Below are 22,223 nucleotides of genomic sequence, written 5' to 3'. Positions count from 1 at the left end.
CTTGGTGGTTCCAAACTTCTTCCATTTAAGAATGATGGAGGCTACTGTGTTCTTGTGGACCTTCAATACTGCAGAAATGTGTTTGTACCCTTCCCCAGATCTGTGCCTCGACATAATCCTGTCTCAGAGGTCTACGGACAATTCCTTCGACCTCATGGCCTGGTTTTTGCTCTGACACGCACTGTCAACTGTGGGACCTTATATAGACAGGTATGTGCCGTTCCAAATCATGTCCAATAAATTGAATTTAACACAGATGGACTCCAATCAAGTCGTAGAAACATCTCAAGGATGATCAATGGAAACAAGATGCACCTGACCTCAATTTTGAGTGTCATAAAAAAGGGTCTGAATACTTATGTACATGAGATATTTCTGTATTTCAATTTTAATACATTTACTGAAATTTCTAAAAACCTATTTTCACTTTGTGTTATTCGTATTGTGTGTGGATTGATGGCAAATTCTTTTAATTTAATCCATTTTAAATTGAGTCTATAACACAACATGTGGAAAAAGTAAAGGGGTCTGAATACTTTCCGAGTGCACTGCATGAGTGGCCCTTTAAATAAACACTTATTTTGGAGGACCATATTTTTGCTTCCTCATTACAGCAGTTTAGTTTACTGAAAGCACCAAATCCTCTGTCTTTTCAATCATTCCATTGTTTAAAGTAAGGGAATGTGCTGAGGAAACAGTAGACAGTAGTCCTTTGTTCAGACATTGGATGAAAGAAATCAGATTCAGCTTTGCTATAGCTTAACACAGTCAAAGGTATATCATGTAACCAAAAATCCAGACTCTTCAGCCCTAAGTAAAGCTGACTGAGCGCGAGCGGCACCCATCAGAGAGAGATTGTTTAAGGGGAAGGAGGGAGGAGAGGGGATGGGAGGAGAGGGGACTGTTATTGATATGGCTGGATCCTTGAGTGCAGCGGTATTCGTCCTTTAGTGACAGTGCCTTATTGCCTGGACATTAATCACTATTCTAATGAAGAACAGGAAAGTAGAGCGTAGTTCTCCTGTGGCACTGCTCTGCTCTCTCACTGGAGGTCTAAACATATCCCAGAATACTCTTTTTTTTACTAATGTCTTTCCATTGGATCATGAGATTTGGCTTGAGGCAGTGGTAGCCATAAGGAAACCTTTATCCACAGAGTATTTCTGAATGGGTGTAAAACGAGACCAAGCTATTTGGGAGATCTGTTACAAGACCCCCTTTTACCTGAAGCAGGCAGTATGTAGTCCACTCAATATGACAGTGAGAAACAAAACACAAATAACAGTAATGGTTTATTTGTCTTCAAATTGTATAGTTGATGAATTGGTCAGAAACTTGATTTATCAGGCCTACTTCAAGTACAACTTACTTAGCTGTATTTCTGTTAAAGTCATATACTGTACGTATCATATAATTTCATACAGCTGATCGACCACCAGTGGAATTATGAAAAGTATAACATCAAAACTGTGGTCATTTAGCCAAATAAACAGACGGACAAAGGCATGTATTATTAAGTTATACATAATTGTCAGCACAGTGTCATTACTTGCATGGTGGGCTCCTCCCTGTCACTGCCCATAATGTAATTACTGTACTCCATCATCTATCTGATTGAGAAAGAGCTAATCTGGGACCAGGGTTGAGAAACAACGAACAAATCCCAATGTGACTTTATCACCCTCCTTTTGATCATGGTAAAGTACAGCTCTCACTTCATAATAGCATGTAATCTGTGCAGAGCAACTCAAATTGATGCCATCCTCAAATACATTATGTCTGTTTTTAAATCAACAACTGATCAGCATAGTGTCATCTGTCTTTACACGTTGATGATGATTTGTTTGTAGCCATTCAATCTTGAAAACCATTGTGACATTATCGGGCACAAGGCTCAGTTAGGCGCATACATTGATTGTCTTTATATTGTAATAAGCTTACATTATAGGCTGAACGTTACATTAACAGTGTATGCAACTTCTCATCATCACGGACATGCTTACTTTTTTACAATACGAATGTCATGAATGTATCCCCTTCGTGCTATTGTTGCATGATGGATCTCCTGATCTTCAATTTATCATCCAGCTAGGCTTCCACATGCTATAGGCTACACATACAGTCTTGCATTGAATTTGCAATGGTATGTTTAGATGTTATAACCACGTTATATGTTTTTCCCCCTTTAATGGGATTGGTAAATAAAGAACCTCGGCTGTGTCTACGCGCGGGAGCGGAGAAATTTGGAAGACGTGATTCAATTCAGAGTTTACTGCACCGACCCGGCTCCTGCTGTTACATCACTGTATGTGTGCATCAAAGCAGCCAAAAGCGCTGGACATTGTCGCCCTGTCACCGTCATTGCGTGCCTGTGCCAGTCATCCCGCCTCGATCGTGTAAACTCGCTGTTAACGTTTCTACATTCTATATTTCCTGGCATATAGAATATAGCCTATAGGCTACCCTAAGCATAGCATATCTTCTCTAAAGTCGGATATCTTTTTCATCACAATTAAGGATGACAGGACAGGCTTCAAAAGTCAAAGCGTTCAAATCACATAAGCTATAGGCTGCGGTGGCTATAATGTCACCTTGCATGCGACACAATATGAAGTTCTCTATTTTCTTCTAGTCAAACGGGTAACAAATTGAAAATCTTAATTGCCCTTGATTGATAGATCGGGTTACAATGTCGCCGACATAGGCACGAGACAGACAGTGCTATGACCATATTCAAATATGATATTGTAATCAAACAACTTACCGGGGTGACAGTCAGCAAACACGGGAAAGGCTGAAAAAATTAAGGATAAGATCCACCAGTGACTCAGTTCCAGTATTCTCCGCATGTCAGAATACTCATCGAGAGCAACAAGAAGGCAACGGGTGACAAAGTTTGAGGTCTGCAAAATTACATAAATTTGATTGCAGAAGTCAGTCAAGCACATACAAAGTGGACGCAACTGCAACGTCAGATACGGTTGGCCTATGATTTCATATGGCAATTTACTTGCAACCCATTCTAGCATCTGCTTCGAGGAATATCTTGTGGGATAGAGTTGTGCATCGCAGAAAAAAATGATAGTTATGTCAGACTCGGCTACAATGCATTCAGCAGGCTTCCTAGCAACATTTCCAAGTTGAATCCTAGTTGGAAGAGTCAATAAGTACGACTCAGTTTCTTTAACTTGAAGAAAAGTGGTCGAATAGGATCGATTTTAAGAATTCGTCCAGTCAGCGGTGACCCGCGGCGTCCCATATGATTGTAGAGTGAGTGTAAAGGCAGTGCTGGAAGCGTTCCGTTATTCCATCCAGGAAGTAGCGGGCAGGCATGCGAGGGCTCTGGCGGACGGTTTAGAATAGAGCGAAGTGAACGCACACGGGGCGGGAGAGGGAGAAAATCAGAGCCTCTGGTCGCTGGATCCTAGCGCCGAAGAGTAACACTTATACTCTCACACCAGCCCCACATTACTCGCGCGCGAGCGCCGACGAGCGACCGTAATTGTTGTAAAGGCCTATCCACATTAAAAGCGATCAGATCAGCATGAGATAAGCAGGATTTCCAAAGGTTTACTTGGCAGACGCAACGCGCCGCATGCGGATGTGGATTGCAGTATTAATTAGAATGTAAACCTTGCAGGTCATGCTTCTTGTTGAATGCTAAGCCTATTTAACCCCATAGTAGGCATAGAGTCAATTATTATTGACATGCTATCAGTCATCCAGTTTTGGATGATGTGGATGTCCAAAAAGTTATTATAGGCAACAATTCCCTCATATATTTAGCATCCTGGTGTAAAACGTTGACCACCTGCCCGTGGCCTTATAATGTTTTTCTTTCTATAGCCTCTGACTGTCAGCAATATTTTCAGAAAATACTAATAATGACATACCCTTTGATACCCTTTGATAATTTGATACCCTTTGATAATGATGAATATGAGAAATATCTCGACGACAGTAGAATAACTGTCTTACCTCATTGTAACCAGAACAACAATGACCTACTCAATTATATGTATTTATGTTGTCATAAGATACTTCGTAAACAAATAATACTGTATAGCTTAATGTTTTACAAAAGTAATGTTGATGTCATGGAATGTCATTAATTGAGCACTAGCATGTCATAGATCAAGTGCAATTTACAATGTTTAAATGTTTTTGCCCCATTGTTGACGTTTTTTGATAACTTATTTGATGAAAGCACTGTGTGGGGCTTTAATGTGAATTCCGGTCATTTATTCTACAGGTTGACGAAATGCACTGCAGGATGTGCGGATTTTGCCCACTAGAGGGAGAATGTATTCCAAATACATAATACAGCTGTCATTGGAATGGAACGGATGATATGCGTAATCAAGATAAACATCTAATAATGAATGTTTATCAGAAAGAACTGAGCAGAAAATACCATGAAAAACATGACATTCACCAGACCTTTACACTTGACAGCCAATTTAGAGTGCCATGAGGATAAACGTTTGCAAATGTTACACAAGTTTTATCTTCTCCAATTTTGAAATTAACATTTTGATTGACTGCAGAGGTTGTTGGAATTTTTATAGCACACAATGTATTACTTTGCTTTATTACTTTTTTTTATAACAAAGTGAGCCTTTGTTACTACAGTATGTAAATGTGTAGGCCTTTATGTTCTTCGGACTTCAGGTATGCCATTTAAAGGATTATTACAATGTAGCTTATTATATGCAGAATGTGTCAAGCAGCTTCAACAATTGGGAGAAACAATGGCATCCTTGTCATACCTATCAATCACTCTTGTATACTCATCTGTCTCAATTTCTATGTAGTAATTACAAAGCAATTATGCATGCTAAATCATTAACACAATGTTAATAGGCCTACAATTTTATTTCCAGCGTAATTCCAGCATTAGTGCATAAAAGCAACTGTAAAGCGTGGCCAATTATTTACGAATGGTTGATATTAATTCAACCAGACTGCATCATATCATTCTACCCATACAGTAATCTCTCCTGTAACATTTTTGAGAGACAATGAAGTTTTGGTGCTTCTTCATCCCTGAGCCCATTATTAATACAACCCTCTTGAGGCCGCATGGTGTGATGGTCCCTTCATCTCCCACTGTCAGAGCTGTGAATGGAATACTTTAGCAGTAATTATCACTCTGAACATAATCAGGTATGAGTGTGTATTGATCAGAGAGCTCTGTGCATAGTATGACACGCCCAGCACAGACACAAGACATAAAAGGTGGGATCGGCGGGGGTCTGGGAGAACCATCCAGCTGGACATTTAATTTGAGGAATCTGATTAAATTCCTCATTTAATTACCCTGTTCTCAGCGGGGCTGTTGAGGACTGTCACAAGGGCCCTCTGCTTTTATTGTGGGCCATCTGCCTTCTCTCCAAAAACCTGCCTCAGCCTCCTCACTTGTCACCTCTCTCTCCCAGGCCCTCCTCCCTCCCACACTCCTCCAGGTTGCACTAGCATCACACACACCACTTGTAGCCAAGTCAATGACCCTGTCATGTACAGTAATCCTGTTTGTGACCCTGCAGTGGGATCAGGTGTAATCCTATAAGGAACCTGGGTCTGGGATATAGTAAGCCACCCAACCCTGGGGTGAACCCCTTACCATCTCTATCAGATGGGGTTGAGGTTTATGATCCTGTTTATGACCTAAGAAGTTATGTTACTACCTGTACATGCCAGTGATAATGTATCGCGTCCCTTGTCCTAAGGTGGCGGAACTATGTTGGTGGTGTGCTTCTGACAACATCTGCATCATGGTTACAGGCTGGTGGTACCAGCCTTGTTGCATATAAGACATTTACCTCCTTCACCACTCTACTCTACAGTTATGCCTGCTTCCACCTTGAACGATGTAAGTCATTGCAGATAAAGTTTTAATGTCAATTCGGGAGGGAGTTTATATTAAATCTGCTTAATGTACCTAACCCACTCTCCATCTTTTCACCACGCTTGTCATGGTACTGTATATATGGCAAGTCTTTATCATTTCTTCAGACGATTTCACATGTTGACGGTTGGTACATAATATATGATGGTGTGCATCAATTATGTACCATTTATTCAGGCTTTGGCGATATATAATTTATTAAATTCCTTCATTCCCTTACATTATTTACTGGAGGGCTATATTTTACTCTTACATTCTGCAAATAGATTCCTGTCTTCACCCATGTAACATTTTGGAATAATAAGCAGACCCAGGTGCGGTGCGTATAAAGGTAGGCAGACGAGTAGGTAGTGGTAACAAACAAAAGGTTCTTTACTTAAATTAGAGTAGACAAAACAGGATACAAACACGGACTTAATCTTGAAAACAAAAGGGGGAGAACACAGTCTCCAAAAACAGTACTCATATATTCAAAGACTTACGTATCTCAAGCGACCAACAAACAATGAACACATTGTGAAGAAGTGGGTGAAGAAGTGGGGAGTGAAAGGAAGTGAGGGTACATAAAGCATCAGTCTCCCGGGCCAACGGGAGTTTGGGGAGGGGGATGTAGTGGGCCGCATTAGAAAATCGGTCCACAACGACCAGAATTCTTACCAGATTGTATGCGTTGCAGAGATCCAGCTTGGTGAATATCCGGGCCCCCTGCAGGGACTCGAAAGCCGTCGTCATCAGGGGAAGCGGGTAGCGGTTCTTGATGGTGGCATTGTTAAGTCCTCTATAATCGATACAGGGGCGCTGTCCTCCGTCCTTCTTCACCACAAAGAAGAACCCCACACCTGCGGGGGAAGTGGAGGGCAGAATGTGACTCCTCTATGTATGCCGCCATGGCTAGGGTCTCGGGGCGAGACAGTGAAAACAGTCTAACCCGTGGGGGCGTGGTACCCGGCAGGAGGTCAATGGCACAGTCATAGGGTCTATGGGGGGGTAAATCCCGGGGAATGCGGGAAAGGTCGGGCCCGACATCTCTCTCTGGGGGTTTCCGACGTCATGGTGGAGACGGCCGCGAGGGATCTTGGGGAACAGGAACAAGGAGGCTGGCCGTGGCTGTCACAGGTGTTACCACAGCGGAGGAGCTGGCCTGATGACCAGTCGATGTGGGGGTTGTGGGTAGACAGCCAGGGGTGGCCGAGGACTAGAGGGCAGTCGGGGGTTGCCGTGCTATCGACAGGTGTTGAACTGCAATGGTCTGCAGGTTCTGCTCGTGACGCATGAGAACAGCGTCTTGCGCCACTAAAGCGAGACGGTATTGATCAGCATCCGGTGGGTCCATGGTGGCTTAGTCTTCTGTAACATTTTGGTATAATAAGCGGACCCAGATGTGGTACATATAAAGGGAGACAGACGAGTAGGTAGCGGTACCAAACAAAAGGTTCTTTACTTAAAGTAGAGTAGGCAAAACAGGATACAAACACAGACTTAATCTCAAAAACAAAAGGGAGAGAACACAGTCTCCAAAAACAGTACTCGTGTATTCAAAGACTTACGTATCTCAAGCAACCAACAAACGGTGAACACACTGTGAAGACTAAGTGGGGAGTGAAGGGACGTGAGGGTACATAAAGCATCCGTGACAATTAAACACAGGTGCAGGTGATAAGTCCATGAGTGAGGCGGCAGAGTGGGCGGCCGGAGGGAGACACCTAGGGACCGCACTGGGGAGTGCGCCCCCATCCGTAACACACCCATATTGGTTTCTCCTCCCTGTGAGTGGCATGTTAGTTTGCTTTGGGACATTACAATATGTTTTATGGTATGCTGGATTTGCATTGAGGTATGACATATGCTATATATATGCTATATACTGTCTCTCTTTCACATGTAGATGACACATAAAATGAAGTCATTATAAAATGACTGTACATCTTGCATCTACTCAATTCATAAATTAATTGTGAGTAAATGACAGCCAATAACGGTCTATTAGAACTTATTCCAGAGCTTCCAGAGTACTGTGAACCAATGTATCAAACCAGCTGAATATTAAAGGAAAATACCTTCACAGATGTCTGTGGTCCAGAGAATGAAAGATACAGAGATAGGTCCAGTTTGGGAAGTAAGCACAATGGTAAAGATTCAGCAAGATGAGTGCCATTGTGATGCAGTAGACTATACTTTTCTGTGAAGAAACACAACGAAAAAAAATGTGTGTTTTAAGATTTGGTGAAAGATAACTGAATTGAGAATGAAATGTCCTTGGGGACATTTAATGGCCCATTTGATATTTTTTTCCTGCATTCATCTGCCCACAGTGTGCAGTATTCACTTTTTAGCACAATTTATTTTTCTATTTTCTCCTTAATGGAAAACTGTGAGCCATGATAAAGGGAGATGACTGCCTGAAACCAACGAAATGGTTCAAAAATCCTGACAGTTTTATGACAGGTAATTTCAACTCACTCAAAATTATAGAAAACGCATGCCAGAAGACACTGCTTTTAGCCATTGGTGCAAATGATAGACTGAGATTAATCTTACAATTCATATCTGCAGTCAAATGTGCTTCATGTTATGTGCCATGGCTTTTTGCAGTGAGAAAAGTCATTTTGGCCCTTTGAAACTCTCTAATGTAGATTCCAATGAGTCTCTGGTCATATGGAGGCAGTTCCTCAAGCACTTAGGAATCAGCTAGTCAGATTTTATTTTACTGACTTAGTATATGACAGTATAGAGTTATTTACTCTCTGTGGTCCATCTACGTCTTCATCCATCATAACTGTTATTGTATCACTATTGTATCACTATAACTATTGTATCATGTACTACAGTGTAGTTACATGCTACATCTACAGTATATGACCACATATTGGCCCCTTCATTCCAATGCAGAGTAGAGCTAGACCAGAAAAGCTACTGTAGCTTCCAAGGTCTTAAGGAGACTGTAACCTCGGATCTCAGACAGGGTAAGATCACTAAGAAGTTTGCAAAGAACACAAAGAGGACATCTGCAGAGGACACCAGTCACAGAGGACATCTGTGATATGACACAAATGCACATAGAGACCAGGGGAGGCTGATGGAGGCCTCACTGTAATGCATGGAATGGAATGAGGAATGGTATCAAACATGTGTGTTTGATACCATGATACTATTCCTCATTCCATCCCATGCTGTGGTGTAGATTTCTACCTCCACCGGCCTCCACTGATAGATGTACATAACACAGCCACTGAAGCAGATTTCTTATCATTTCTAAAAGTAAATGGCCAGGACATGTTTTAAGCATTAATCTCTATGGCGAAGGAATGCCCTAGCTGAGATCTGCTGTACTGCTGAAACTGAGATGTTTTACATTCCATTCTAATGTGGCAGTGCCCTCAGGCAATCTGTGTTAAGCATTTGAAAGTGCTGATTTATTTTCACTGGCTGTTTCTCTAATAGAAAGACAATATGGGTGAAACAGGCAGTGGAGCAGACACAGAGGACTAGTGGTTAAGGAGATCATTTACAACCTTTGCTTTTGTCTGAACTCTCCTGTGCTAGCGAGTAGCCTGCTATGAATTTCATTTCTGTTTTTTTTTTTTACTGCACACAGGTAGGCTTAACCCAAGACTACATATACTGTACACTACTTTGATACACTCTTGCAATACCATGCTAAAATCTAAGCCCATCTCATGTCTGACAAGCCTTACATACTGAACAACACCACATTGAGAGGCATCTCAAGTGTGGTTATGCAACCTTTTACTGTATGCACTAGACATTGTTGTTTGGCATCATTATTTTCCCAGTTGACCATTTAATATATCCTGTAGAAGCATGCACACCTCTTGATAAGAATCAGCCCCAAGAAGTGAATTCACCTGGACAGATTTTTGGGAAATGGATTCATGAATCATGATGACATTGACAGACCATGTTGTCCATTGGTATGTAGTACATTTTTAGACCAGCAGATGGAAGTCTGCAGAACTGCATGATGGTATGAATCACTACAGTGGTTTCACCTCGGCTGGGCCTCCAAGTCTTAAGACCAGAATTCATAATAGAACTGTCTATGACCACCCATGGAATAGTTGCTCCTGTAGGAACTAAAGGCATTGTGCCTCCACAGACTCTAGTCTAGTCTACACCAAATGGGTTGTTGGCCAGACTATATTGTACACACACACACACACACACACACACACACACACACACACACACACACACACACACACACACACACACACACACACACACACACACACACACACACACAGGCAGATGGAAACAAACTCATGCCCAGGGTGCATACTGTACATGATACTCAATACTCTGCTCAAACCAGAATGTCTATCAACTATGAGGAGACTTTGGAATTTAATTAATACCCTTGCCAAATTCCTGGCTCATACGGGATGTTCAGTAAAGTTTAGGGACCAATTTCCATTTCTCACCAACAGCACATGTTTTGATTAGGAGTCAACAAGGAATGTGGCAAAGCACTACCACTTTAGCAAATAATGATGAAAACTAAATGCTGGAAGAAATGTAGGAATAAATATACAGGAGAAATAAAAAATTCTAATGGAGTTTACTGTTGCAAAATCAATCACAGGTTGTACTGTGTTTGACCATCCTTAACCCATTCAGCATCAACTGAAACTCATTCAAAATGAGCAACAGAAGATTTGTGCAAATAAGACATTTCAGAGCCATCATTGGCATCATTTGGGCAAAGAGTGTTAGGGCATGCAGATGTCTGGGCACAGGGCCCTGGTCACACACGATGGCACAGAATGAGCTCTGTGAGTAAGTCAGCTTGTTACTGGATAGAGACCAGGTCTTCACCAACATGACAAGTGTTGTTTAACTATACATACTCCCTTGTGTTGTTAATTGTTTGCACTCAGTTCAGTGGATGGCCATGCTTTCTCACTTTTGGGGTTTTTGATGTTGTAATCCATTGATGCCCTAATCGTAACTGGTTAGGGAATGAGATTGACTATCTATGCTATCAATAGACTATGCTATCAGATTCGACACAATGTTGCACTGCACAATTTCCATCCTATTTTGTTTTACCAGTGAATAAAGAAAACATTTTAACTGCCTGAAAATGTATAATTTGATATGAAAATATGTCATGTTTTATTTTGAATGGTTTCATGTGGTTTTCACATTGGTTTTTAAATGTAATTTGATTCTTTTATTTCACTCATGAAAAAAACTGTGGTGTGAAATTTACACAGATGCAAAGTCACAATAAATCTTATTATTTTAGTTATTATCGTGCAACTTTTGTACGTGTTTTTTCGGGTCAAAGTTCCCACAAAAGCCTTAAAAATGAACATCGCAAAGAAATAAACTGCATAAATGAAAGGGAACACAAACAAACTTTTCCTCCTCAAGGTTAGTTGTTCACCATTAAGTTCATGTCCACAATGGCGCTCCATTCCCTCTGGTATAATGCACAAAAGTTGATCATAGTGGTTAGTCATTTTTGTCTGTACATAATTAACATCTACAGGTTTAATAACTCAAATCTGTGATGACTCTGCGTTTGTGGTTTCAGTTTTTGGCAAACTCTATGTACTGTAGAGGACGTTAATTTATTGTGTAACTTTAATCTAATGAGATCAACATTCGATCAGACCCGTGCTCCCTTCCCCACAGACCACGTTCATTAAAAGTGGGAGAACTCAATAAACATAGCAAAGGAAATAAATAAGTCTATTCATTCCTCTGTGGCTCTACAGTGAGGGTGTGTTCTGTAGTGTATTTACACCCCTCATCTCACAGGAGCCAGAAAAAAACACTGTGCTAAAGTCATGAGCCTCCAACAGACACGTTTGAGAGTGATATAACATTTATGAGATCTGCAAAAGGATGCAAATGTATGCAACCCTGAGGGGAGAAACCTACTGCAATGCAATTATTAAATTGAAGTTATGCAGATTAATGAGCGGATGGTTATTGGGAAATGTGTCATTGTCTTCTCTCCTTGCCACACACACTAAAAGGGAAATAAATAAATCTGTTTAAACTCTAAATGCAGAGCCTTTGTTTTCAGCCCGACGGTGCAGTTTGCCATAGGCTCAACTCTGAAAGCTGTCCTTGCATTTGACGTGATTGATGCTACTAATCTGTCCATCTTCACCCTGTCCATGATCACCCAGACTAGAGAAATTGATCGAAAATAGAGCATGAAGAATGATTACAATCAATCCAGGCTATGGTAGACAGTTGGCTTGGATTACTGTACCTGAAATTACCTTCTTTCATGGTTGATTTGATGTTCTTCTGAACACAACATTTGCATACTGTATCTGACAGACATACTGTACAGCATCCCACCTTTTAAGACAGGAAAACATAGACTCTCTTTACAACCATAATGTTCTAGGTTTAAAAGACATCAACAATATTCTTCATCAAATGTAAATTGTTTTTTCATGCAGCATCCCTACATGAGCCCAGGGTTTACAGCACTTACATTATCTCTCCACTACAGTGCCAAGGTCAAGCTGCCCCATGCATTAGTCACAATTAGGTTTCCTACTCTCATAGAGGTACAATCTATCTTTTCTATCCCTTAGTGCCCTGTAAACTTGATATCAAATATTAGATTGCATTATTTACCTCTTATATCGTAACATTCTCATGGTTATCCTGATATGTTCTTCCTCCATGTTGAACATGAAGTGGCTATCATGTAGAGAATTTAAAAAGCTTTCACTGTTCACACTGTGCTTTGTGTTTTTTTGGACATATCCTTGTCTCCCCACTGAAGGCAGGTCCGTTTGAACCACTTAATCAAAGCCCCAAGGGCTCCCTTCAGAAGTCTTAGTGTGTTACATTAATGGAAGGTTTTCAGGTTGTTCTTTTCTGGCTTGAGAAACTAACTCCATTCATACGATAACATTTATAGAACTAATTGAGTCCCCTTACATTGTTTATCATGAAGATGGTTTGGATTGGCAAGGACACATGAGGAGACCTGTGAGACATGTGAAGCAAGGTTTTTTGTAGACTAGTCTACAAAACGAGTTTGTTGTAGACTATTCCAAACAGTGTAATTGTGGACCAAACAGTTACAGTATTCAGGTATCCAAGGACAACAGCTGTGGTCAGCAACTGTACAGTAGCTTCTATTGCTAATACTGTATGGTCAACATTCTTAGACCACCATCAGTACCACTTTCTGACAGTGACTGTACCGTAGTTTGTTGGCACTTGCTCCATTGGTATAGAGCAAGGGCAATTTAATGAGTTTGAGTCTGCTGTTCATATAATATACCATGTTAAGATCCTTTATGCCTAGATGATTATATAAACCCCTCTAAGGACTTGTATCTATTGTTAGTGGGGCATACATTTCCAGCTAATAATGAAGTTTATATAACCAAGAGCTGTTTTTCTTGCAATGCCATCTCTAAAAAAGGGCATTCAGAGATCTAGCTCTGTTTGTTTTGTGATGAAGGCTTGGCAGACTTGCTGCTTCCAGTTCCCTCCAGCTGAACGATCGCTGGGTTAATTCTTGCTTGAGATTATTTTCTGGGCCTGTTGTCTGTGTGGTGGCAGCAGTCCAGCGTGCGGCTCCCAGGCTATTGTTTTAAAGGCCCAGGGAAAAGATGGATCCAAAACAAATTCAGGGCAGGGAAATAGAAACATCTTTAACTTGGATGCCAGTATTCCGAATCACGTTAAACCACAGTCTGTATGGAGCAGATTGAAAATAAATCATTTTTTTGCGAAGGGAAGATGAATCAGCTATCACATGTAGAGATATAAACCAAACATAAAAAAGACACACTAAGGTGCTGTATTCTGCATAAAGTTTAAATTAACAGAAATGTGGAGGCTGCGGTGTACTTTGTTGTTTTTCAAAATGTCTGTTGTTTGCAAGCTTACAGAAAGTACTGTACAGAAAGTATCTTTGTATGGAAGGCAGAAACCAAATGGGCTGTAGAGCTTTATAAAGGTTGGAAGTTACAATAAGAAAAGTTGACATAGAAGTTTTGGCTCTGTATGATTAATAACAAAGCATATTTTAATATTAATAACTCCATTTGACTGCATGTGACACTATGTGCAAAGAATTGTTGAGTTTGGGTTGATTAGAGCAAGAATGGTCAAGTGAGAATAAATCAAATGAGGCTTTAATAATATTGTTAAATAACATTTAATAACATTACAAGACAAATCTTACATTCTACCATCATGGTAAAGGAAAGAAGAAGAAGAAGAAGAAGAGAGAGAGAGAGAGAGAGACAGAGAGAGAGAGAGAGAGAGAGAGAGAGAGAGAGAGAGAGAGAGAGAGTCCAAGAAGGAAGGCAATCACATGCTACTCAACTTCAAAGTGAGACTATCTGCATTTACAATAGCCTATTGGTCCATCAGGGGAAGGGATCGAAAGAAGGGAGGCATATTTGGTTTGTCCGACCTTCAGGGCTTGTGTATAGCCTGTATCTGATCGTATGGCTTTTGTGCAAAATCCAACACACAGATTATATACAGTAATTCTCCAATGGTTTATCATATTCTTTTCTCACTTATTCTGTTCTTTACAGTGGAATATTTCCTTCTTCCATCTCTCAGGCATGGCCACATCTATAGTATGACAACTTGGCTCTGTGGATACATCAACATACTTCAGTCCTGCCAAAAGGGAATTTTGTGATTGCAGTCCACACAGACCTGATTACAATACTCCTGATACTATTCACTTTCCCAACATCCAGCCTATCTCAGCCTAAGGCTCAGCTTATCCCGTCTCTATGTCCCTCAACACAGCCCCCCCACTGGACTCATAGAGGTGGGCCATATGATAAAAATGCACAAGATGCAATCTTCCTGCCCTCAGCAGAACATCACTCAGGGGACAGCACACAGACCTTTATGAGAGCTAACGACCCATGGCTTTTAGTGTCCCACAACCATCAGCATAATTAGGTTCAACGGCTGTGTTCGACCCTTCGTTTACGTGCCCTTGAAAGCAAAGATGGCTATTGATATTGACAAATGGAGTGGGGGGTCGGCCCGAGAGGGGCTGGGGAATGTACTCTGGATGATGTAGTCACCCACCACATTTCCATCATCTGGACACTGTGATTTTATTTGTGCCATAAATATCTGTGTCCATGTTTGTTTTTAAAGGCATCCCATTCAAGCCAAATTTGTGGATAGTAAATATTTAGGATGGAGTGTTATATGGATCAATAATGCATGTAAATTATGCTGATCTCATGCTGTCATCATTTAACAGAAGGTGTTCAGGATTGCTGACCTCAGAAATGCAGCCTGTGAGGCATAACCTGATTAGGTACATTAGACGACCAAGGAAGCAGGAACGGAGCTCTTAAACCAATGGTGATTAGTATTGCTCAAAGGCGTGAGATCAACATCATGATTTTCACAGAGAATCCTCCCACGGTAGCTGATATTACTAGGTGCTACATGCTCAGAAGGGGTGTAGATAACAATGAGAGGTCAAGCAAATCTAATCTGAGCTTTGTTGCATTTTACCAGATGTTATGTTATTGTGCAGAAAACTGAAAATGCTATTGCATTAAACTGAATGTCAACCAAGTTATCTACTGTGCAGAGTTTGCATAGCCAATTTTGTCTGATCTATAATGAAAGGTGGAATAATGAATAATGGATTTTGCCCCTTGTGTTTGGTTTTATCTCCCTCAAGAAGATGCAAAAGATAACAACAATTAACACCTCATACTAAACTGGGAGTTAGAAAGCAGTGGGAAATTTGCAATGCATATCTTCCGATTTGTAAAACAAAATGTGATTAAAAATCTCCCATTTACTCCCACTTCCTCCATCTCAGGGAAAACATCACAAATTATTGAAAGAGAAATGTGTGGAGACACAGGTCTCCAGTACTGTACCTTGAAAATTCAAATAACTTCCCAATGTATTTGTATATAGAGGTACTACAATATATGGGATGGTAGTGGAAGAGGAGCTGCAACTGACAAACAGCAAGCTTTGAATCATCACTGTTTGAACTTCAGTCGTGGAGAATTATCCGAGCCATTGTTAGTGAAGGACACAAACACAGTAGCTCTTTTATACTGTAGGTCTACAGCATACCTTCTCCTTCTGTAGTACTGCACATCTCTCCATGAACGTTTCTGAAGATTGCATCAATAAACATCAATGTCATACAATTTCACAAACCTTGTAGATTGTGAGGTGAAATTAGTGGTGTCAGTTATGAGAAGTATTTTCAGAAATACGGTAAGAGTTGTGAATCATGCATTAAGTCCCCATTTCCAAACTTCTTATTGTTAATGCCTTTCTTATTGGGGATAAATGTTTGTTTTCATAGTTGTTGATGGGTTTTTTTCACACTGTTCAGGACTGTCAAATTAACTTCCAGTGACTGGGGTGGTGGTGTTATTGCACCCACTTGTTTTGAATTTAAAGCTGGACTCTGATGGGGAAGCTGACATACTGTCATTGTAATGCAGCTTCTAATGAGTCCCAACAACATAATGAGAATGCTCCCTATTCCTTTTTTCAAAACTTGACAATTACTGAATGGGAAGATACAGTGCATACATTTTCACATCCCCAACAGTTTCTCCATATATGTAGCTCATCAGCAGACAGATGCTCTGTGGGTGAGAGATTTATACTGTATGTCTGATACTGATAGGGATGTCCCTAGATGTGGATTTTAATGAGATACTTATTGTAGGGGGATGACAAAAATGAGATTCAAAACAATAAATGCATTATCTGGAAGGAGGCAGGTTTGATGAGATCCTGGTGTAATCTTTACTGGGAGTGGGACAACTCCATATTCGCTTATCACATGGAGTGTGCATTATGCTGAAGGTTGCCTGACTGATTTGGGCACCACTCTCACATCCGGTGATGAAAATGTACTTCAATGTCAACAAACAAAGACACAGGCTCGAAATTAGTTGATTTTATCATGAGGAAAAATGAAGCAGTCAACATTTTACACATGCCTTACCCAAACCTTTTCAAGCAAAAATATACTTTTCTTGTATGCTTTTTGTTTGTGATATAAGGCCTTTGGTGCATCAGAAGCAGTATTTATCACAGTCAGACAGTAAGTCTCCTGATCATTTTCCTGATTTATTTTGTCAGGATAGTAGGTGAGATGATTAGCAGAATGAAGTGATTTGTCTGGGTGGGAACCTGGGATTGGCTAATTGGTCCTGTTAAATATGGAGTCTAACGGTCTACAATTCCAGAAATTGCAATGCAAATTATGGAAAGGAGATTGGATATTGAATGGGTGAGGCATTTCTGGACATGTTAGTTGTATCTCTCAATTTGTCCCTCTCTTTGATGCTTTAATTTACCATCAGTATTGCATACAATATGTACAGTCCTGTATGTGCTTGTGTCACAAGTGAGACCGACTCTTTGCTACTAGAGACTGCCATTCTGCCTTGTAGTTGCCATGACTATTATTTGCACGTCTATTATAGTATCAGCATGTTTTGTTATATATGATCATGCCTTATTTATGAGTGCCTTCCAATCGCGTGTGCCGTTGTTTTCACAATTGAACTATAGATTTTACTCTTACATTCTCATGTGTGAAATTGAAATGAACTATTGTTTTTTCTTTGTATGTGATTCTGCAGTTGGCATCGACTTAATTGACTGAAACAGCTGTTGCCAATCCCTATCACCTCCTCCATCCCCGAACTAGTTGCCAAACACGCCCCAGAATTGGCGATGAAAAGGGAATGGACGCTTACCCGGGGGGATCTCGAACGACCAACGCCCACCTTGTTGCTGGTTGCAACCCAAACGGAGAGCTCCCAATCGACGTCACCACGTCCACTTTGTTCTGGACGCCATTCCCACCGGGAACCTCTTGACTGAAGGACGTCAATTGTTGATCAGCATATGCTACTACAGCCCGGCAGCCTAACACATAGTTTGGGACAGCTGGCGGTGAACCAGACTACCAAACCAGAATACCAAGACAGACTACCGAACCCGAATCCCGACCAAGACACCGTTCCACATCGACATCAGCACACAACAAAAGGCACGGAACGACAGAAGGATGACGCATCAAATTTGACTGAAGTGTGGAATGGATTTTTTTTTTGGCCGATATCTTTCTTTACCACCAGCTACGCAACCCACAGATCAACCGGCCAACCGGGAATTCTCCCGGTGCTCCAGATGCCCAGTCCACTACTGTTTACGTGGTTACTTACCTCTTGACACTTGTTTGTCATGTCCTTGCATCTCTAAGATCAGAGGTTAACCACTGTACGTCAATCCCTCTTTAATAACACCAGTGTTACCATGGTTCTACGACAAGCATGAACAAATTCACTCAAAGCCATAAACATAAAGAAGCAAAATACAGTACTCATTTATTTCCGCTGTTGTTTTGGGATGTAAGACGAGTAAACGGATGTTTTTTATGAGCACTATATTCCCTCATCATAAATGCAAAATGCTGATGGAGAAAGTGGAAGATGCTGTTTATCCAGTCATACAGTATATCCTACCAAGTGTTCTGAATTGTCAAGAATGTGAGAATGGTGTTAATGCGGATTATTGTCTTTGGATGGGAGCCGTGTTGCTAGACATGAAGATCAGCCATGATATTGATGTTTGTTGACGCAATCTTCAGAGACATTCATGGAGAGATGTGCAGTACTACAGAAGGAGAAGGTATGCTGTAGACCTACAGTATAAAAGAGCTACAGTGTTTGTGTCCTTCAGGAACAATGGCTTGGATAATACCATACAGTATACTAGAATTGCGTGCAGTAGTATTATTTGTTCATGCAAGCCATCAGGAGGCCCACAATCCCTCTATCTATTTTGGAGCAGCTGCGATGTGTTGCACTGGTGCAGTGTACAGTATGTCCCCCCCCAGTGAGAGCTGGACACAGTGAGATGGAGAGAGGCTCTGCAGCTGCAGCATAATCCCATTAGATTGATGGTCCTTTGTTCTGTACATGTTTCATTAGACTTGTGTTCACTGCTGACAGCAGAGACCCTTCTCAATGTTATATTCTTGTATCTGGATGAAACTTTGCAAGTCTAATTCTTGCCCATTGAATTACAAACCATGGTTATAGCTGTACTCCAGGGGAGGCTGGTGGAGGCAGATATCGAAGGAAAGGCTCGTTGTAATGCATAAAATGGATTGAGGAGTACATGCAAACACATGTTTGATACCATTCCTCATTCCATTCCATTCCATGCATTACAAGAAGCCAGTACTCCAATTTCTACCTCCACCAGCCTCCACTGCTGTACTCTGTATTTGCATAAGGGGCATTTTATATTTCAATGTCAAGGGTCATTCATCATGTTCCTTTGCATATGAAACGTGGTGTTGGAACGCGGTGGGAGGACATCGCTGGGGAGGAATACATTACAGAGGTAATATTGAGGATTAATTGCCCATCTCATCTTCCCAATAATAACAAATACAAAATGGAGACTAGGCACTTGACTTTACTCATCCGTGTTTTGAATAATGAAAAAAGGTTACCACTTCAGGTAAAGTATGTGAGCCACATTTCCACAATTGAAACAGGATATTTGTCCTGTATACATACACTGAGGTTAAACTTTGTTCAGTTTGCTTATGACTCATGTGCACAAGAATCCATGATGCACCTCGCAAATGTAACACCTCGGACAGCACCTATAGCACACTCAGCTCATTATCACCATGGACAGGGCTGAGGGTGACAGAGTTTAGCATATCATTTGATTTTACATGTTCATGCAAGACTTGGTCATTTAACCTCATAACAAAACTCTTGAGTTACTGCAATTATACATAAACAATTAGTATATATTGTAAGAGTTTGTTAGTACATTAGATGTCTAAGTTTTGTTTTTCAGTTGAGTAAAAGTGACTGTCTCTTTTGTAATTTGGTTGTGGATGGTTGTATTATCTTTCCTCAGATCTTTGGGATGTTCTATTTGTTCAGACACCAGTTAAGTCTAATCTGATTTCTGACACTAATGCCTTTGCCGAGACTGTGCTGACATTGCGTGTGGCAGTCATGATTTATGGCCGTGCTCTAATTGGTTCTCGTTTATCCTTATCTTATAAAATGCCTTTGCAAGAGACAACTAATTTTTATTGTCAAGAAGCTGTGTGCCGGTGAAGCAAATTACTTTAGTGTGGATTTCACTTTCTGTACATTTCCAATGTAACATTATACCTTCTAGAAAGAGAGAAGAGAAAAGAGAGAGAGCAAGATAGAAAAAGGAGTGAGAGGGGGGGTGGAGGGGATAAAGTACTGCATCACATATACAATTGGGGTGTTGTTTGCTTATGTTTCTTTGTTTTTTTGTTTATTTTCTCACTTGCTGGTCAGGGACCTGGTCACATCTGTAGTGTAAATGGTAAAATGTGTGATGCATAGTATGAGATATTTGGTTTCACACCAAGCAGAGCCTAATGATACTGATGCTAAATAATATTTCACTCTCATAGTGAATTTGAATACTGGAAAGCAGGTTTGGAGGATTGAGGGTTAAACAACAGAAAAACTAAAAAATGTGTAATGCCCACCAGGTGTCTCCCAGCTTTAGAGCTGCCTTGCTTTTTACTGTTGTTTGAGTTTCTAATCTCCAGCTCAACTATAATAGCTTGAACTCTAACCATAACATTGTTTTCTGGCCCCAGATGGTTTCAGTCCAAATGTGTCTGGTATCCATGTCCTCCTGTGAGGCTTTATTGTGGGATGAATTGTGGAAATGAAGTTTTGTCTTTTTTTTCAGTTTGCTCTACAAATGTTTGCTAGTGCAGGGTCACCTTTGGTCTGTGAACATTTTTTAGTAGAGCTTTGTGAAAGAGCCAGAGTGGAAAGGCAACAATGGACCACATTTAATAAGCAATTGCATCAGGGCTGTGGGGTGCAACAGAAGGGGAAAATAAAGACAGAAAGAAGGTTAAGCAGATACAGATAGTGTTAATGTTATGGGTAAATCAATGGTCTGGTGAATGTATCAATGTCAAAAGTCCTGAAAGGATACATACAACTACTGTAGCTCCAAAAAGTAAAAGATGGACATGAAGGTCAATATTAATTAAATGTTTATAAGATGGAATTCCAAAGGGAGAGACAAAAGGCCTGCATCTCTGTATATTTTCTTTTCAGTTTTATTTGAGAAACCCACAAATTTGGTGCTGAGAACTACGTGTGCATAACTTTAGAGTTGATTATATGCCCAGGTAAGTCCTTGATAATCTTCCAAAGTCAGTCACAGTCTGTTTCTTTGTACCTGTATTGGGGGATTTGTTGGTGTATTTATGTGTTATATGCTAATGGTGTTTTGTATTGTTTCTGCATTCGATTATGCAAACAGGGAACATTCCAAGGCTCATTAGCTGGTAGAGATTAATCTTCCAAATAGCGGTATAGTATAAATGTTATGTCCACACGCTTTATTCCACACATCAAAGCTCAAGGATTGGCATAATGATAGCATATTATAAAGGCTTTGCAAATGAAATGTCCTAGTGCCATGGAATTGTGATGTTTGTATCTCTCAAGAGGGTAAAAAGAGACCCATAATATGCTAAATAAATTGTTGCTCGAACTGCTCTCCAACAAGAGTGATGTAGAGGGAGGATAGGGTGGTTATGGTGGATAGTAGCCTACTTTGCTACACATGATGGTTTATGGTTCTATATACATGCACAGTATAGTATATACTACAATGAGTGAATTATTAGAGGTAATTCTATGTACAAAGGAACATGTAGATGGGAAGTTGTTGTTATGATTGTTGTTAAAACAACATAAAAACATAATGAACGTGAATACACTTTTTTTGTGTTCAAATCTCAACATAAAAATCTGTGTGCCTTCAATTAGGTGCCAATCAGGATGAAGAGAGCACAGTGTACTCTGTTGGTGTCTTAGAGTTCAAACAAAAGTACTAGATGTTATGAAATGGTCTCCCTGATGGTGACAGATAGCTCTCTGAGGTGCTGCAGCGCAAAATTGGCATGTCAAATGGCATCATCCCTTTTAATTAGCTATTTAATTAATGATTATTAATGTTATTTGACCAAAGTGACAAATTTAATTGAAAGCAAATTCCTGTAATGTGGAGAACATGGTTGTTTGGGGCTGTGTGTGTGTGTGTGTGAGAGAGAGAGAGAGACCTGACTATGGCTGGTAGAGAGGGAGGTGGACCATGGAGTCACAGAGCTGTACTGAGCAGTGATCTACAGCTTAGGTCTAATGAATTTATCAGCTTTAGGTGTGGCACCCCTGTCCACAGCATGTAAATTCATATTCCCAGGGATATACAGAGGCTAAGA

The 22,223-nt window shown here is 40.5% G+C and overlaps 1 protein-coding gene across 1 annotated transcript in view; it reads right to left on the bottom strand.

The window, feature by feature from the left end:
* Nucleotides 1-22,223, bottom strand: part of ca16b (carbonic anhydrase XVI b) — a gene marked incomplete at its 5' end in the record, with an annotated part of 147,930 nt that overhangs the window by 82,469 nt on the left and 43,238 nt on the right. Inside the window, 2 exons of the mRNA XM_083667634.1 lie at nucleotides 6,566-6,747; nucleotides 7,032-7,166. Of these exons, the coding sequence (XP_083523760.1) occupies nucleotides 6,566-6,747; nucleotides 7,032-7,166 (317 nt within the window). The remainder of the gene's footprint in view (nucleotides 1-6,565; nucleotides 6,748-7,031; nucleotides 7,167-22,223) is intronic.

Source organism: Argentina silus, assembly GCF_951799395.1.
Source record: "Argentina silus genome assembly, chromosome: 4".
NCBI lineage: Eukaryota > Metazoa > Chordata > Actinopteri > Argentiniformes > Argentinidae > Argentina > Argentina silus.
This window is presented reverse-complemented; position numbering and strand designations above follow the sequence as displayed.